General features: G+C 34.9%; 1 protein-coding gene across 1 annotated transcript; it reads right to left on the minus strand.

Moving 5' to 3' along the window:
* Nucleotides 1–2,196: 2,196 nt before the first annotated feature.
* CMAS (cytidine monophosphate N-acetylneuraminic acid synthetase) lies at nucleotides 2,197–18,509 on the minus strand. The gene is made up of 8 exons (XM_039882520.1): nucleotides 18,139–18,509; nucleotides 11,330–11,472; nucleotides 11,021–11,176; nucleotides 8,617–8,750; nucleotides 6,740–6,834; nucleotides 6,191–6,362; nucleotides 5,255–5,408; nucleotides 2,197–2,794 (listed from the first exon to the last, which is right to left on the minus strand). The coding sequence occupies exons 1-8, from the start codon at nucleotides 18,396–18,398 to the stop codon at nucleotides 2,604–2,606; spliced, it is 1,305 nt and encodes a 434-aa protein (XP_039738454.1). The 5' UTR covers nucleotides 18,399–18,509; the 3' UTR covers nucleotides 2,197–2,603.
* Between the last annotated feature and the right edge of the window lie 451 nt (nucleotides 18,510–18,960).

Raw genomic sequence — 18,960 nt, forward strand, 5'->3', positions numbered from 1 at the left:
GGTGGTGGTTATGACCAGTGGATCTCAGCCTTTTTTTTACCAGTTTCAGTGTGGGTATTTTTCTTATTTGCCATATGTATAGGAGTTGCCCAGCTAGTTTCTGGATTTCTTAAAGGAAATTTCTTCACTTGTAGCTGTACATTCAAGTGTGTGAGTGGAAGGAGGAGAGTTCGGGAGTCTTCTATGTTGCCATCTTGGTTTAACCATATATCTGTGCTCCACTTACTAAGTGCTGATTTGACAAATTCGTAACACATGGAAACAACCTAAGTGTCCATCAGTGGATGAATGGATACACACACACAAATATTATTCAGCTATGAAAAGGCGGACTGAATTCATAAACATAGAGGGCATATTACTTGTTGCCAGGTGCTGGAGGATAGGACCTGGGAGGGTTTCACAATGGCTACTCTTCTCCCTGCCAGGGCCATAGGGGACTTTTTCTTGGATCATCCTGTGAGAACCTGCTGGCATTTCTGGAGGGAAAATTTCTCTAATCTCACCCCCATGACTGCAGCCGCTAGGAGTTTCTTACTCTCACGTTAGTCTGCACTCAACCTCCAGCAATCACCAAAATTACTAATTAAGTGTTGTTATTAGCTTATGGCACCCAGCAGCTTTTGCTCCAGGTAAATAAGTGTTGGGTGCTGTATCTCTCTGGGTATGCCTGTCTCTTCAGACTTTGGAGTGGCTATTTGCCCTTTGACCTAAGTTCTCTGCAATGTCCAGGAAAAGTCATTGAGTTTCCGTTTTCTGTTAGCCTTATTGTGAGGAAAGGGTCGGTGACTTCTAAGTTCTTTACATATCAGAACTGAACATAGATTTTTTTTTTTCTAAAATTCACTACTATTGGGAACCACAGTGAGGATTAGTTGTTGTCGCCTTATACCTGGCTTTGGGTCACTGAAACGAAACAAGGACTTGAGAATGTATACTTATGCACAGTATTTACTTTGGCAGGACTTCTCTGAGGAATGAATGATTCATGTGGTGGTTAAAAGTAGATCTTGAGAATAGGCTAATAAAGGCATTATCGGGGAATTACACAGAATAACTTGATTGAGGTCAAGGTACTCACAAGAATCAGTAGAAACCAAGGCTGGAAATATTAGGTTGTGTCCAAAGTACAGCTGGACTGGGGAATGTTTGCTACATCCTTTGGTGAGCAGAGTCATTAAAAGATTTTGTCATTAAAAGATAACAGCAAATGTGAAAAATTAATAGCAATAATATTGGTAAAAATGAACAGATACTGGGTGAGTAAGTATCAAGCTTAAGATTTGGTGTCTGACTAGAGATGAAAAGGAGAAATTAAAAAAGACTGTGATGTCCCAATGAGAAAATCAGAAATCTGAGAGGCGAAGTCCAGGAGTCTAGCTTATAATATGAAGAATTTGAGATGCAACCAGACTCACAGCAGAGATTAGATGTCTGAGTCATTAGATTTTGGAGTCATCTGCATGGAAGCTATAGCTGAAACTTTGAATATAGATCTCGCCTCTGGGAAGAACAAGATCTAAAATTAGAACCTTTGGGAATGGGTAAATTTAAGGAAATAGGAGAAAATAAAGTCTGCAGTGGAAAAGCCAGAAAGATGGAAGTAAAACCAGGACAAGATGTTAAGGAAATATAAGACAGAAGATGGTCCTTTTTTTCCTCCAAATTTTGTCTGGCCTATCTGAGCAGACTCTGAACTGTACAAATCCACCTAGTCCAGACAAAGGAAAACATCTTCTTATATAGCTTGGCCTGAATCAATTGTTTCTTTCCAGACGTTTATATGAATTATTTTTATAGTTTAAATAGAGGTAAATGTTCCACAGGAAACGGTTAGTGTTTATTAAAGTGTCCACATTTATGAGATAATGCCCCATTATTGGAATCTAATCAGGTAGGAGAGTAATTTGTGGTGGCTGTAAAATTGTGGTGAGACCAAATTTAGTTCACAGAATTACCATGACCTCAGAGGTAACTGTAAACAATTTACTCCAAATCGATATACAACCTTCACAATATTTCTTCAGATATCTGTATTGTATATATGTGCTATATGTATGTGTATATATAAAATACAGTCAGATAATTTATATCTAGTATTTAGTGATTTGTTTCTCACACTGACTGCATGGTCAGTACTTAAAAGAAATCAGGGCATGTTTGGTAAATTTTTCTCTAGCAACAAGACAGTTTTCATCAAGTCTGCGAAATGTAATTTTATTAATTAATAGAAGGGCATGTCTTACCAGATACACTGTCCCAAAATAAATAGCATCATTAAAAGCAAACAGACACACAAGTTTACAGGGTAAAATACAAAGTCAATTTTGATGATGTTCTTACTTGCATTTACTAAAAATCTGTGAAAGACGGTAATCAATTTCTAAATATTATCTTGCATAAAGAGAAAAGTACAGCACGATTATTTCATAGAAGGTTTTAGAGTGGCAACTTGAGAAGACTTTGCTTTAAAAGATATGACGATATATCACAAATCAAATCACACTCTTTGTAACATTAGAACATGGAATTGTACTTAATCAAAAAAAAGTATGGTGGCTGAAGAAGGCTGTATGCTTTCTTTCCCAACATTATACTAATTTCTATTTTTGGCAGGAATTAATAACCTTTTCCATTAGTAGGAAAATGTGCTCTGCAAACTCTCGGAGGGCACCACGACCACCATTACATTTGCAAATGTATCCAACAGCCTTCTGGGCAGTGGAACAGGCATCAGCAGGAACACCACTCAGGCCTACTTTCTTCAAGCACTCCTCATCGGATACTTCATTTCCTACCAAGTAAAAGAAAAACTGGTTGAATACTCAATGAGACAAAGAATATTCTTTCAAAATAATGCAAACAATAACCAATAAGTAATTCTGTTAACTTGAGTAAGACCTAAAGCCCTGCATATAAAACCTACAGATCAGTTGGAATGAAACCATATTAAGGTACTTGAGTGTATAATTAAAGTCTAGGGTTTTTCCTATTCAAAATAAACATCAGTTAAAGGAGGATGGAATATACTTTTTGCATGCCACATATAATTACTAGAAATTCTATACATAAATTGTGAATTATTTAAACTTTTTTAAAGAAATATTTCAAATATATTCAAGAACCCCAAGTTCATGTGGAATAATTATCAATGTTTTAGATAATTTATCAATATTTTTCTCTTTTCCCTGCCCCCTAGTGTTTTAGAGAGAGAGAAATTCCCAGCCGTCATATTTTACCCCAAAACTCTTCAGCATCTATCTCTAGAAGATACATATATTTTTAAAATTGACACAATATCATCAAACTAACAAGTTTAATAATTCCTTAATATCATCAAATAATCTAGTATTCATATATCCCCAGTTGTCTCAAAATTGTCTTTTTATAGTTGATTTTTTGAATCAAAAACAAGGGCCACATATTACATGTTGTATCTTAAGTTTCTTTTAATCTGTAATAGTTCTGATTTGTATGTATACCACTGATTTGTTCAAAAAATTATCATCGCACTGACATAACTACATCCCTTCTCTCCTGTCTCACTTCTTCTCAATCCGCCTCCTATCATTTTTTTTGGCTAGGATGAATTTCAGAAGCTCCCAGTACCTTAGAATATACTCACCATTTTGAGTATAACTATAACTATACTATAGAGCAAATACTAATAATTAAATGTTAATTGAAGGAGTTTGTTTTACATTTTTCTACATTTACTGAAAATTTTTCTTTTATTATTAAATGTATCGAAATTCAAATTGTTTTCACTGAAAGATGATGAAAATTAAGGTATTACTTTGCATTATCCACCCCTCAAACTAAGCTGTACTTACTGAATTTTACTTATAAAAGTTTTGATATTTTTAAGGAATATATTGTTATATTTTATGTGGCCCACACAAAAAACACTGCTCTGATTTTTAAAAATTTGGAGTCTATTCTCTATTTTTCTGATTTTCTAACTTCTACTTTTTAGTTTTTTTTCCTTATGTTATATAAGTAATGCATATCTTGGCAGAAACTTTTTAAAAAATAAAGGCAAAAATAATCAAAATTATCCTAATTATCACTATTTATAGTCACTACATTTTGGTATATGTAATTCTATAGTTTTACCTATATAAATGATACACCTATTATTATTATTATATGAAGGCACTATGTAAAATATTTTACATTATCTCTGATTTTCTTTCCAATGGCCTTATAGAGTTTGATTTGTGTTTATATTATAAATGGGAAAATTAAGGTTTAGAGAAGCTTGCTTAAGGTTGCACAGATAATAATAGCTGGAGTTTCTTATATGTTTCATAAAAATGCTTTTTTCTTACAAAAATTGGATCATTTTCTATCAAACGTTCTATAGTATTTTTCTGCACTTAATCTTCACATATAGTTTAAAGGTGATTCCTGAAGTCCCCAGATCATATGCTCCCGGAGCATCCTGTGCTTCTTCGGAGGCTCAAATTCCCTTTGTAAATATTTATATCATACATGGTTTTTAGTTATTATGTATTTTAGTATCTTGTCATTATTGATATTTAAAATATTGATATCATTAGGCTGTAAGCTCTGTAAGTATTAAGTCCCAGGAACCAGGTCAAAGCCTGCCTATAGTAGATACTTGATAAATATATTTGCTTAATACTAAAGTGAAAAAATTGTGACATCTGATTATACCAATAAATACAGATTATGGCATTGTTTTTAATGGGTATAGTATTTGATTTTACAGATATTCCATTTTTGTAGGGTATTTGGGGTTTCTTTATTTTCTTCTATTATTGGCACATTTGTCCAACTTCTTCCCTGGAATTGGAATTTGGGGTCAAAACTATTACATTTAAAATTAGCTAAAAATATTCAGAGTGTACCGTCTATGTATTATGAATCTGCACAATGTTTTATGCAGATTATGTCATTAACCCCTATAACAGACCTATGACAATAGGTACTTTTAACAGTTCGTTTACAGATAAGGAAACCAAGGCTTACACTACCAAAACTGGCTAGCTGATGGTGTGTTTTGACTCCATAGCATGTGTTGGTAATCATTCTACTAGGCTGCACTTGATAAATATTACCGAAGTAACCTCCAGAAAGGCTGTCCCAACTTAATACTTTTGTAAGTAGTGTAAGAGAGTTCCCATTTCCTTACAATCATGCCAATCTTGGGAATTTTTTTCTTATTTTTCTATTTCATTAAAAAAAAATCCTGGTTCATGTTATTATGGCTGAATAAAAAGATACCAACCAAGATATGCCACTTCTTTCCAGCACAGGCCCATTTCTTTTCTCCATTCGTCTACAACTGCTAGCTTGTCTGGTACATTGACTTCCATTTTGCAATCCAGTTTTAAGGAAGAGAGTGTCTGCTTTGAACAGGCCCTTTCTGAAATTAATCTCACCTTAAAAAAAAAAGGGAAAAATGAGAAAATAAACAGAAATCTTTCAGAATAAGATAATACCCTGTAAATAATACATCACAAATGAGTAGTCCTTTGACCTTCTGAAGGACAAACTAAGTAAAACCAACTGTTATTTTAAAACAATAAAGCTTTAAAACATTTTACTTCTAGTTGTACACTAAAGGTGAAAGACATTGGAAAAGGATTCTATCAGTGGAAAGGATTCTATCTACAGGTAAAACATACACAACAACACACACTGTGATATTCATCTAAGAGTCTCCTATAATTCAATTTATCGAAAGGAAAGTCTATAACTTGTCTTTTGTGCTGCTTAGGAGCACATATGTAAGATTTCTAGTGAATTATAAGAAATCATCTTAGTCTTCATTTTGAAAATACACTTAAATATTAAGTTATTTTGAATTTAACATTTTTAATCATAAGAATAAGCTACATTTATGAATCCAGAAGATATTTGCTTTTTTCCTAGTGCTGACATCTATTTTTTATGAAATCTTTCTTGTTGCAAGATCTTATGGCAACTAGATAGCACCTATTTAAAAATAATATGTTCATACTTATTAAATAAACAATATTAATTGTTGATTGACATTTTACTCATCTACAAGTAAATAGTACAATAATTTTCTAGGCATGTGAAGGCTAAATTTTAGATTTTGTAATAGATAATAAAAATGCATATCTCTTATTTCCCTCACATATTCCTTGACCCTGAATCATAATCTTAAAACAACATTAATATATTCAGGGGCACATACCTCAATACCACTTTTCTTTAATAAACTTATGCCAATAGCATCTTTTACATCATAAGATATTATTTCTTTTTGGTCTCCTGATACATAAATGTGGCCATTGGTGAGACATCCATCAATACTGCAAACCAAAAGCTTTATCTCCTTAAGCTTGTCTTTGCCAAAATAGCCATATCTAAAAGAAACCAAAATAGACCTTTGAATACAAGTATAATACTAATCACTCCCTCTCATATGGCTAATATCAGTACACTTAGTAACCCATTCCCACTCAATTATTCAAATATTACTTTTCGAATTTACTTTAATATACACTTCAACTTACAGTGAAAGACTTGAACTAGTGTGGTCTAACTGGACTATGTGTTTCTTAGGTTATTAAGTCATCTAAAGGCAAATATTATGAATTTGTCTTTCACACATGAACAAACTAGTTACACAGATCCTAAGATGGTTGGAGTATCATAAATCAGCATCTACAAGTACAATTACACATATCTACTAAAAATAATTTAGGGTTTTGTACAACTGCTACATAAGCCTTATTTTTACCTTAATACTCTTTGTTCTGCAATAGGCCAATCAATATCCACATCTATATCCACACTGTGCTCAGCTCGCATTTCGTAGTAGGCCATTTTTCCACCCTAAAGGTAGAACAAATGCCATGAGTACTGTTTTTAACACACATTCACATATATCAAAAAGTTTACTATAACATAGAACAATGAATTCATTTCTACAGCACTAAGAAAAAAGAATAACCCAGTAATATTAGTGACATACAACAAATCATTTTTTTGCGGGGGGAGGGAGGAAGATTATCTTTTTGTTTCCCATATATTTGAACCACATAAATAACCTTAGATTTTTCAACTTCTATCTACACAGTTCAAGTTCTCATTTTACTTTGAATAGATTACTATTTTAAGTTTAGAAAAAAACCAGACATAATATCCATCCCCCAGTTTTCTGACCACAAGGAGTTTTCTAGAAATTTCCTAACTGTATCACCTTTGTTCTGACAGTCTCTCTCAATCTTCATTCAAAAGCAGTATAAATGTTTTTGGAATTTTTGTTCCTATTTGCAACTAGTGGCAAGATAGGAAAAATAACTGTAGTATCCATTGTACAGAATTATCTTAGATCCTTGAGCTACAGATGGGAGTAGACAGTATTGTCTGGGTCATGTGTGGGCAAAGGTAAGGACAGTTTCTTCATCCTGGGGTATGGGGACGAGAGGAGAGGCCTTTCCAAGATTACATTCATTTTAATGTCAAGACGAATTACTGGAAAATTTCGTTTTTCAAAATTGCTAGTCTCTTCATAAATCTAATTATGATGAGAGACTTCATTTTTCTCCACACTTTAGAAAAAGATCAAACCACAGTACCCCTTAGCAAAGAGCTTAAGGAGGGTGGCATCTTTATCTGTCAAATCTAATTTTCATCAATACTCAAATTTAACTAAACAGCCAGACTAAGATTTGCCTATACACTGACTAAAAGATTGCAAAACTATTTTTCCCTCAGAGTATGAGTCACATAAGAATTTTATTATAGAGAGTAGAGTTTTGGGCATTTTTTTTAAATGCTATTTTTTTAAGTAACATAAGGACAAGAATCCAAATTCTGACAGTACCATTTACTACTTCTTTTTGCATTGAGCCAATTACTTCATTTTTCAGAGCTGCTGTTTCTTCTGTAAAAGTGGGCTAGGAATGTCTACTTTATTCTGTTGCAGTGCACATTATATGAGATATCCTATGTAGTGTTTTATATAGTCCTTGGTGCATAGTAAGTGCTAAATAAATAATAGCTATAACTAAAATGAACAAGTAATATACAGTGTAACATGTAGGCTTGAAAGATGAGAGAGACATCCAACCTGCTCATTTTAAAATTAGAGCAAGGAAACTCAGAACAGAAAAAACAATATATTCAAGGTTACATAGAGATAGAGATAGAACTGCAATCAGTTTTCCTGATGTCCAAGTTGGTGCTCTTTCACCTCTACTATACAGTTTTTTTCTTTTTTGGGGGGTGGGGTAGGGTCTCTTTTTAAAGCAATAGAAGTTATTCAAGTATACAACCACAATCTGACAGTAACATAACCATGAATTAAATACAGAGTTTTGAATGGAATGATATGACAACCTGGACACCTGTAGAACATTCCACACTTGATTCACTTCTTATCTTAATGTTACAGTTGTAGCAGAATTCCTTGCATATTTATTGACTGGATTCCAAAGATTAGTTTGGGGTAAGTCTGCAGGATAAATGCCTCAGAAAATAAACTTTGTCAGTCATTGCCTTTCTTCTGGGGGCTGATATTTTCCGTTATGAACTGTGCCAGACTTCTCTTCTAAAACTCAAAGTATACATATGAAAGGGTTTAAAAAATTTTTGCAAAATGAAGGCACAAACCTGTAAGTAACCCATCTCTATCAAATGTCTTTTAGCAAAATAAAATGATCCATTTTCATATAATTCTCCATCCCAATCTTGTCGACGAGGTCGTTTAGCTGGATTCAAATTCAGAGGCTCAGTCACTTCACGAACTAAAAGCAAAAAGCTGTAGTAAGTCCACTTTGAATACTGAAAGTGTTAATTTAGTAATTTTTAAAAAAGCATAAAAATGAACTCAGAATGCAGAATATTTCTGTATCTGTATAAGTAATAAAAAGAATTTTAACAAAATCCATAATTCTGATGAATTACCTTTGTTTTTGAATAATAATAAAAAATAAAATATTTCATAGACAAATTCTGCATAGTTAAAATTTTAAGGTATTTATATAAATATCATGCTCTGAGAGGACATCAAGGCAACCTGAAAGTAGTTAAGGATGATTTGTCATAAAATATCCATATTCAATATTTGAGCTCTTTAAACTACTTCTCATTATTTGTTTCTATAGAAATACAATGTATGTTATTTGTCTAATGTGGTTAAGAAATGACTTTCATGGAATTACTGCAGAAAACAAGATTTCCCCATTAAATTACTAAAATTTTTTATAGTGATAGAAATATTTATTTAACGTATTATGCATTAGTTAAAAATATGCAGTAGTTAAAAAATATACTAAGTAATTAAAAACATACTAAGTATAATAAAATTATGTTTATTATTATCCTTGATAATGAAGGCTCAGGAATATCAACATTAATTATTATAACATGATGTAATGAATGAAGCCCTCAGTATTTGTATATAGGGATTCCTTTGCCTTTTCACTTAATCTTCCCCAAATTTGTGTTTGTGGATGTGTATGGGTATATATGAACTTGTATTGTGTATGTGTTTAATGGCTGGTGAGTCTTAAGAATCTCTCTTCACTTTTAGTTGTCACTTCTATGTCTAAAGTCTTGTAGGAAAAACCTCTACATACTTCCCTAACTAAACCATCCTCTGCTCAACTCCACCCCAGTGCTGGATATTAGGAAAAATACTCAGCAAACATGTCTTAAATATGTGGTAAAGTTTCATAGGCACCAGATACATGGCAGTGAGATTGTACTATAAATGGCCCGGATGTTGGAATTCACAATCAAGAATTTTCAAATAACTATCATGAACATGTTAAAGAAATAAGAGAAAAAAAAATTTTTAGAGGATAAAAAGATAGAGCATTTCAACCGAGAGTGGAATCTTTAAAAGATTATCTATAAGTATATTTTAGAATAGAAAAACACAGTATCTGAAATAATTCACTGGACAGGATTTTACAGTGCACCAATGCAAGTGAGAAGAAATGAATTCAAATGTTAATAGAAATTACTCAAAATGAAGCACAAAGAGAAAAATCAACAAATAAATAAACACAACGGACTGTGAGAGACATGTGGATACCATAAAGTTGTTTAAAATCCATTTAAATTTAAGTCTCAAAAAGAGAAGAGAGAAAACATGGCAGAAGAAATATCTGAAGAGAATTTTTGAAAACTGATGATATATATCAACCTATATATAGGAAAAGTTCAGAGAACTCCAAACAAAATGAACACAAAGAAAACCACAGCAATACAAATCAGAGTCAAACTATGGAAACTAAAGATAAAGAGAAAATCAAAAAAGCAGCCTGAGGAAAATTATATTCAGAGAAACAATGGTCAGAATAACAGCTGATTTCTTATAAGAAACAATGGATGGCAGAATATAATGGAATGATATAATGTGAAAGATGCATCTTCAAAAGAATAACATCTTAAGTCACACATATGTTAAGACAATTAGGCCAGCTTTCCTATATTCAACAAATGTCAGGGCACCTAACAGAAACTACAATGCCTGTCCTCAAGTGTTATATTTACCTATCTGTTGGTGATTCTATTCTTTATTACATATTTTGCTAGTTTATCTGGCTAGAAATCAGGCAGTGGCTAAACCCTATGGAACTCTTCTTACATAATGAGTTATATATTTTGGGAAGCAATTCCACAATTCATTCTTGAGGTCCTCCAAAACTTTTTGGTGGATGTTTTCTATTCCTACAATTCTGATTTATATGGAGTTTATCAACCATGTCTAGAACAAACATAAAAGTATTTGGTCTAAAAAATTATATGTCAGTCTCAAAACACAAACAGAAGGTCAAAATGTCCCTTTGTAAAAAGTAAAGCGAAGAATTAATTTGGGCTCACTGTCTTGTCTCAGTCATCATAAGATTTAGAACTGATTAGAAATGTCATTAACTACCACAGTTAAGACTCACAAGTCTCTTTTACTGCTTCCTTTTTACTCTCCTCACTCCTAAAGAATATTTGCATATGAAAAAACTGATTCTCCATAAAATGACCTAAAATAAAGACTGATATTACAGATTACCTCCTTTCTGAATTTCACTCCATCGAAACTGATGGCGTCTCACAACAGAGAAAACAGAATCATATCCTTCTTCTCGAATCATTTCGGCAACTTTTTGAAGGTCAGAAGGATGTAAACATGGAGAAGTTGCTTGAATATTTCCTACAATGTCAACCTCTTAAAAAGACAAAACAAATAAAAAGGACATCAAAATAAATTTCTTTGCAAGCAAGCAATGCTAAGATCTTAAATGCAAATGTTAAAACAAGTCTTATGAAATAAGCAAATTGGAAATTACATAAGATTCTGAATAAACTATTAAACTCATACCATTGTGATAATTAAGAAATTCTGTGATGGCATCTAAGGAGGTAGAGCTGTCCTTCGAAACTTCGGAACTTCTTCTATGAACTTGTGCACCAAATTGTTTGGCCACATTCTCAATTTCATCATGGTCTGTTGAAACCCATACACTGTATAGATATTTAAAAAAATAATAAATAAATAAATAGATAAATAAATAAGTAAAGGCAAATCACCAAATCATTAAAGACAAAAAGGAGCTTTAAAACCCAAAAATCAGTTTATATAATGTTAGTTTTTGTTTCATCAAAATATTGTTACAGATCCAAAGTACTATAAAATTTAAAAAATTATATTTTGTATATAAACTATTTTCTTAATGTCTGAATCAAAAATGTCTTTGATTTATATTTACTATGTATTTATACTACGTTATTTATATAAATATTTATGTAGCTCTAGATATAATTTTATAAAATTGGAAAGATATTTGGTATTTTTAAGGCTACTGGTATATAAAGCAAAACAGTAGTGTTAGAAGTTCAAATTAAAAAGAACTAAGGAAGACCCGGCTTCTTATTCCCCAACCAAATCCAGACTATTTTATAAAGTATTTTAATACACTTACTAAAAAATAAGTGGACTTGACTTAGCCAAACCATGAAGCTAAGAGTTTCAAGTTTAGAAGAGACGAAATGTCCAAGCTTGGGCTCAAAATAACAAAAATATCCAACTCTATTTTTTTTTTTTTTGGCTAATTAACGACGGGCATATAAATATTTGAACACAATCAGTTGACTCGGTTACAGCCATTGATAACAATTAGAGAAATGGAGAATATAACTTGATTGGCTCAGGAGAGTTTAGCTTAACAACTCTATTAACAGCAGCCAACATAGTTGCCCATTTAGACTTTGAATAATGAATGACTAAAAGTAAATGCTATTCTGGGAAGGTGTATTACTCTCTATTGAAGTTAAATTTCCTGGACCTTTACAAATTCCCACTGCTGGAAACAGATGTGAATATTACTCTAGCCAAAATGTTTTAATAGTGATAATATACAAAGATAATGTAATGATTTAGTCTTTGGCATATATATTTTTCTTTTATCCCCTTCATTCAACATCCCCTGAGAGAAAGAGGAACTACATGTTTCAGATGCCAACAGTGAAAAGAAAGTAACTAAAATAAAAATTTCTGACATCTCTATGTTTTATTAATTTTGTTTATTCCCTTCAATATATGTAAAAGGATTTAAATCTAGAGGTAAAGTTAACACCCTCCTCCCTCTGGCAATTTTTTTCTAAGAAATTTTAGTATATAATACGAGCCACTAGCTCATATCTACTCATGTCACTCTGTGCAAGGCAGAACATAGGAGCCCGTCTTCCTCCATCTTGAAATTTGAAATAATTTGTGGACAGGTTTTTCACTGGAGAAATGTCAGTTAAAGGTATGTAATAAAGTAAAATTCCAATGAAAACCTAGTGAATTTTTAAAATAGAGGTGAAGGAAGGGTGAGAAGATGGTAACAGAATATTGTAAAAGGTGAACAGTAAAATCAAAAAGGATGGGTTTTGACATCTAATTTATATCATTAATTGAAATAAATTACTGAAACCCTTTACACCACAGGATTCAGTGATCTTTCTGAAATGCTTAAAAGATAAATAAGAAATTGTAGAGGTTTGGGAAGAGGTTTATTTGCTTCTTTTTCTTTTTTTCTCCCTTTTATCATTCTTTCATTCCTTTATTCATGATGAGATGTTTATGGGTGCCTATTCTGTTTCAGGTACTAGTCTGGACAATGAGAATATACAGACCATTTTCTTGAGAAACTCTCAGCCTAGCATAGAGACAGAGGCCAACACAGTACTGCAATTTCCTTTACGCTGTTACAGAAAGGTAAGGAAGCAATAACTAACCTATGATGCTTTACTTTTTACAAAGTATTTTTATACTGCCTGCTGTATAACAGGTGCTCAATATATATTCATTGAATGAAACAGTAAATGGCTAAGAGCCTGGGCTCTGAAGGAAGGAGTTCAAATTCTGGCTCCACCACATGCTAGCTAATGACCCTATGCAATATCCATAATCTCCCAAAGCCTCAATTTTCAGTATAATGGAGGTGATAATAGTAATTACTTCATATGGTTATTAGGATTAAATATCAACCACAACACAGAATAAACATCTAATAAATGTTCACTATTCAAAATAATAAAATAGAAATGGTAATAAAGAAACATCGACAAGGTCTCATTTAATCCTGACACAAACTCTGTTGGAAGTAAAACTGAAGTTCTGCTTTCAGACCTACGAAGGTCCAAATGTCTAATTTGTATATATTAGGAACGGCAGTAGGGATATGAAAATAGCATCCCATATGTACACTTAAAATACAACGATCATAATCTATTAAAGGGTCTAAATAAGTAGATAATTTTCCTTTGGATTAGAAGAATCAGATGAAGGCGGGCAAAAGAGAAAGAATGAGCAAGTGAACAAACAGGGCTAATAAAATTTAAAATTAAGTATAGAGTAAATGTCAAAGTCTCATGCCAATGGCTTTAGCCTCAAATGAAGTCATACTATCGCTAACAGGATGAACAGGAATGTCAACCAAGGTGCCTATGAAAGTTATTTCAAATCATAAAGTGCCATTTAAGGATAACACAACATAGGTCTTTCATTAGTCATAAATCCGCAGCCTACAAATGTTTATTTTTCACGAGTATGTTAGACAACATTTTAAAAAATCAACTTGTTCTGAGGTGTACTTACATAGCACTGAACCACTGCTGAAAAATCAAGTTCTTACGAACTCACCTCTAACAATAACTTTTTAATAAATAAAAATAAATTATCTCAGCATTTTCCTTGACTGCTAACTAGTCAAGTTAATAACTTTTAAATTATTGGTAGCTTTGATTCTGAGCAGGCCAGGAAAATCTGCCTCAATTGAATCACATCATGATTTTGAATAAAATAATCTCCAAAATATAACCTAGTCCTGAAAAAAAAAAAAGTCAAATTTCCTTAATTTCCTTCGTAGGGTTAAGTATTTGTTGAAAAAAGAAAGTAGAGGGTAGGAGGCAGGAAGGCTGCTCCAAACTGTGACTATAGCTTCAGAATAAGTCAATTAAATTCAAACCAACATATCTGAATTGAGGTTCCGATATATAAAGCATACCAAAGTGAGTAAGATAGTACCTGCTCATAGGAAGCTTTTCATCTAGTAGAGGTCATCCCAGGCCAAATCTGGCTCAAAATATTAGCATTAAAAAGAACTTTGAAGATCACAACATTCTCATTTTACAAGTAAAAAAAACCTGTGGCCCATGGGAGATGAAGACTGTAAAAACCTTCAACACAAGGGGAAAATGTCAAGGATAGATCCACACTATACGCCAGGCACTATTCTAAGGGCTGTATATACTTACTTAATTCCCCTCAGCAGGCCTATGAGATAGAAACTTAAGTCCATTATGCAGATGGCAATATTGAAGCAGAGTCATTAAGGGATTTACCCAAAGTTGCACAGTTAATACATCCATACACTTTGCTTCCAGGGTCTGCGATCTTACCTCCCAGCATAGTGCATGCACTAAATGAAAGTATGAACAACACTGCTCTACATGAGAAAACAAAGGCATGATTACTTTCCACTGAGGGGAATCAGCAAAAACTTCATGGAAGTAGTGCTGATCCCTTCTACTAACTTTTGAGTTAAAACTTTCCAGATCCCTAGAAAGGATGCCAGATAGCAAGCAGCTATGTGACCTGAACAGAGTAAAATCACATTATTAGATAATATTGCAAGTTAGAAAAGGGAGAGTTAGAAAGGTTATACTCGTTTTGTTAGTAAGGGAAACACTGGTTTTATTTCTTCTAATTACTATTAGCAGTATAGTGGCAGATACCATAGGTGTCTCAAAGTATAAAACACATCATTATCATCATCAGGGAGTTTATACTCTAGTCTAGATGTATTAAATAAAACTGGCACAGAAAAAGTTAATACAGTACTCAAGAGTCATTTATTCTTTCATGGAATTTTGAACAAATGCATTTTAATACATGGAAACAGGAAAATCATTGTTCAATATATATATTTATTTTCCACTCATTTCATGGTAAAATCTTCAATGTCTGCTGTAATGGCTATTTATTTGGTTTTGACTTCCAGCTTCTACTCCTCCTTTTGGTAACTGCACTCCAATTTTTCTCTTGATGGGGGTGTGGCTAAACCGTACCAAATACAAGCACTGTGTTCTAGCCACAGTGACTGGTTCAAGGATGAGCAGGGACTCAATGAAACCTAATGAGACTTTTGTTAAAGCTGCAAAGAGGACAGCTCTTTTTGACTGTACTTAAACCCGGCAGGATATGAGGAATACTGTCAAGAATAAACAAAGTCAGATACTGGTTAGAGCAGTGAGGACAGGTTCTATTTGTTAACTACTGCAATAGAGGGAAAAATCCAGCATGAACCGAACTCATATTCTCCCAAACAAGGCTGGAGACATTTTAAAGGCTGGGGTGTGCTAAGGATAAGGTACTGAGGAATGTTAAAGAGGGGTTAGTCCATGTGACTAGGCCATGTGGGTTTGTTAACTGGTGCTTATCCCACCACAGAGGAGAAACAAATGTCTAAATTTATGACAGCAGGAGAGGTGCAAGATGAAGGTGCCTTTATCCTCCCCTAGGGACTGGGAAGGAGAGAGAGTTATCTCCTAGAATGTTTTCATATAAAAGAGATGGTGCTCAGGTTCTTGAGCAAAGTTTTGGGTGGTAAATTTAGATCTCAAAGGGCAGAGAAGGGACTTATCATTGCAAACTTTCTAAAGTAACTGTTGTAAGAGGGGGTTAATGGGTTACCTGCCAGAACAAAAGTAAATTCTTCTGGCAGGTAGCATTGAGCTTTTTCTCAGGCAAGCATTTTTAAGGGGGGTTGGGATCATCCTAAGAACACAGACTTAACCTGCTAGAAACTATGCTGGAGTTTGCTTGAGTTTGGACAAAGTCCAAACCTAAGTTTGGACAAAGTCGTTATGTTTGGAAAGTTCTGCAGTTCTAAACATGACCACCTTGACACCCTAAAGGGAGAGCCTATCCAAAAAAAAAAAAAAAAACAAGAAAGAGGATTCTGGTGACAAAGTGCACCATCATCTTACTTTATTATTTTTTAAAAAATATTTATTACTACTTGATAAGTATATATTTGTTTGTATATTGTCTCTCTCTCTCTATTTTTATAAAAGCTCCACAAGACTAAAGACTGACCCTATTGCTACTGCTATAACCTCTGGTGAAAGACACAGGACACTGCTTGTCACATAATAAGTAGTCAATAAATATTTGCTGAATGAATGAATTTTTGCTTTTGAAGATGATGGTACTTCAAACATGCCTTACCTTTTTATTGTTAATCCGGTTTGAAAGAGGTTTCCTGACACATGCAACTAAAGAGTTGAAAATAAGTTTTGTTCTCAATCTATTATAAATGTGATTTTGATTTCTAGTTCTTCACAAAAATAGGATTTTATTACATCACTGCTGCCTGGATGCACCTTCTCTGTTATTTTTCAGTGTACACCCTTTGTAAGGAGGTAAAAATCTCCAAAAGTCTGTGGGTTTCACAAGGAAAAAACCTGACACATTCACTGTGGTATCCCCTTGGATGTATACAGCAGATATTAGGGTTCAGTAAATGTTAACTGAATTGAACCAGTTCCCTAAGTCTTTCCCTATCTCTCTTTTGCACATTTCCTATTACATTAGTGTTATCTTCTGGGTGCCAGCTCCTATTTACCTCGCTCCACCCATGCTTCCCTTGGGTTAAAACATTAAAGAAATTAGTAAATTTATACATTTTTGGTATTGCTTTTTTAAACAAGATGGGTTAAATGAAAATCAATTATCCATATATTAATGTGCATAATATGCTTCGAAAACAGCCATCTCTTTAAAAACCAAAACCCAAACATCAAAAGGTGAAAATAATTTACTTTCCGCAATAACAAATTAAAATATAATTAGGTTGAAATTACTGTGAGTAAATTCATTCTTGGCACAGAATTCTGTCTCCTTTCTTTTATGGATGACATCAGCTTGTAACTCCTAACCAACATGGCATATGGCAATGTCTCTATATGATGCACAATTAAAACTGTCCTTAGGGCAGCCAAGGTTCCAAAGGTATGATAAAATCATTTACAAGCATATAAAACAGCCAGCTATACTCTTTCCCAATCTCTCACCTATGTATAAACGTAGAGAGTGCTAGATTGTGCTGACTCACAGGCAGATAGCTTTGAGTATTTTTCAAAGGTCAGGAAAAGATTTCCAACCTGAAACTACAAAGCCTTCACACCCCACTCCATTAATGAACCCGATACCTCCCTAATTGATCAATTAGCGCTAAGTGGTTATCAGACGCAGAGCAACAGTGGAACCCCAATGGCTTCTTGTCTAAGAGTTCACATATAATCGCACACGTTTCACAGGAGTGGCCTCCTTTAACCTGTAACGTCAACAAGAGCGGCGGAGAAGGTTGAGAAGAGAAAATTTCCCTTTTTACGGATGGCATTCTCAAGGGCGGGGACAGGAACTGTCCCAGGTCATGACTATTAGCAGCTACAAAACAAGGAAGAAGCTGGAGCCCGTCCTCCCTGGGCTCTCAGCTGGGGCCCAGACACCCCTGATCTTGCACACCCCTTCCAGGAGCAATCGCCCCAGAAGCCCCAGAAGCCCCAGCTTCTCCCGCGGCCCAGCTCCCACTCCGGACCCCCGCCCAGTCCGCGATGCCCACTCTCGCACATGCGCACCTCTGGAAGACCCCCGAGTCCAGGGCCGCACGCAGGACCCAGCCAATGAGCGGGACCCCCGCCAGGTGCTTAATGTTCTTCAGGGGGATGCCCTTGCTGCCGCCCCGGGCCAGAATTAAGGCCGCCAGGTGCGGGGGCTTCTCCACACCTCGACCCTGGCCGCCGCGGGAGTTGCGCTGTAGCTTAGGCGGCCGGCCCCGGGACGGACGCCCCCGCGGGTTGGAGACGGAGGTGGTGGCCCCCTTCTCCACCGAGTCCATCTTCCTCCCACGCCTTCTCCCCAGCTTCTCCACATCCGGGAGCTCTTCTTTCGCCACCTCAGCTCGGCGCCGCCGGATCTCCCCGCCTCACGGATAGCCGGGGTGGCTGTTCCTGGCCTCGCTCCGCCACGTCCCGCCCCCTCGCGGGGCACGCTGGGAGTTGTAGTCCGCGGCCGCCTCTCCCTGGTCCCTTGGGCCGAGGAGCATCCATCTAACAGGGCGACCCCCAAACCCAAAACAAGCAATGAGAATCTAGAGATGACTAGAAGGAAGCACAGCCTCGGGGCAGGGTTTGTGGGGGGCGGGGGTGGGGGGGTGGGGACGGCCTGATACTGTACGGAGATTCTAAAATAGGCAACATGGATTATTGATCTTTTCCTAAAGAACTTCCTCACTTAAGGACTGAGGTGGGTTTCCCATTGCATACCCTGATGCGCCCTAAGACGAATCAATTTTATATTAAAAAATTATATTTTAAACGTATTTCTGCTATGCTCCTTATTATTTTCAAGAGAATACTTCATTCGAATATCCAACAGTCACTTTCAATTCAACATTTTGG

This window comes from Pteropus medius, unplaced genomic scaffold (assembly GCF_902729225.1).
Source record: "Pteropus medius unplaced genomic scaffold, Ma_sr-lr_union100, whole genome shotgun sequence".
Lineage (NCBI taxonomy): Eukaryota > Metazoa > Chordata > Mammalia > Chiroptera > Pteropodidae > Pteropus > Pteropus medius.

Bases quoted from the DNA above. Each gene is read 5' to 3' on its own strand.
- CMAS (XM_039882520.1), bottom strand. From the start codon at position 18,398: ATGGACTCGGTGGAGAAGGGGGCCACCACCTCCGTCTCCAACCCGCGG. The intron at 6,835-8,616 runs GTTTGTGCCTTC...TTCTACCTTTAG, and splicing joins TAGAGATGGGTTACTTACAG to GGTGGAAAAATGGCCTACTA. The intron at 2,795-5,254 runs GTTGGTATCTTT...TTTACTTGGTAG, and splicing joins GAAAGAAGTGGCATATCTTG to GAAATGAAGTATCCGATGAG.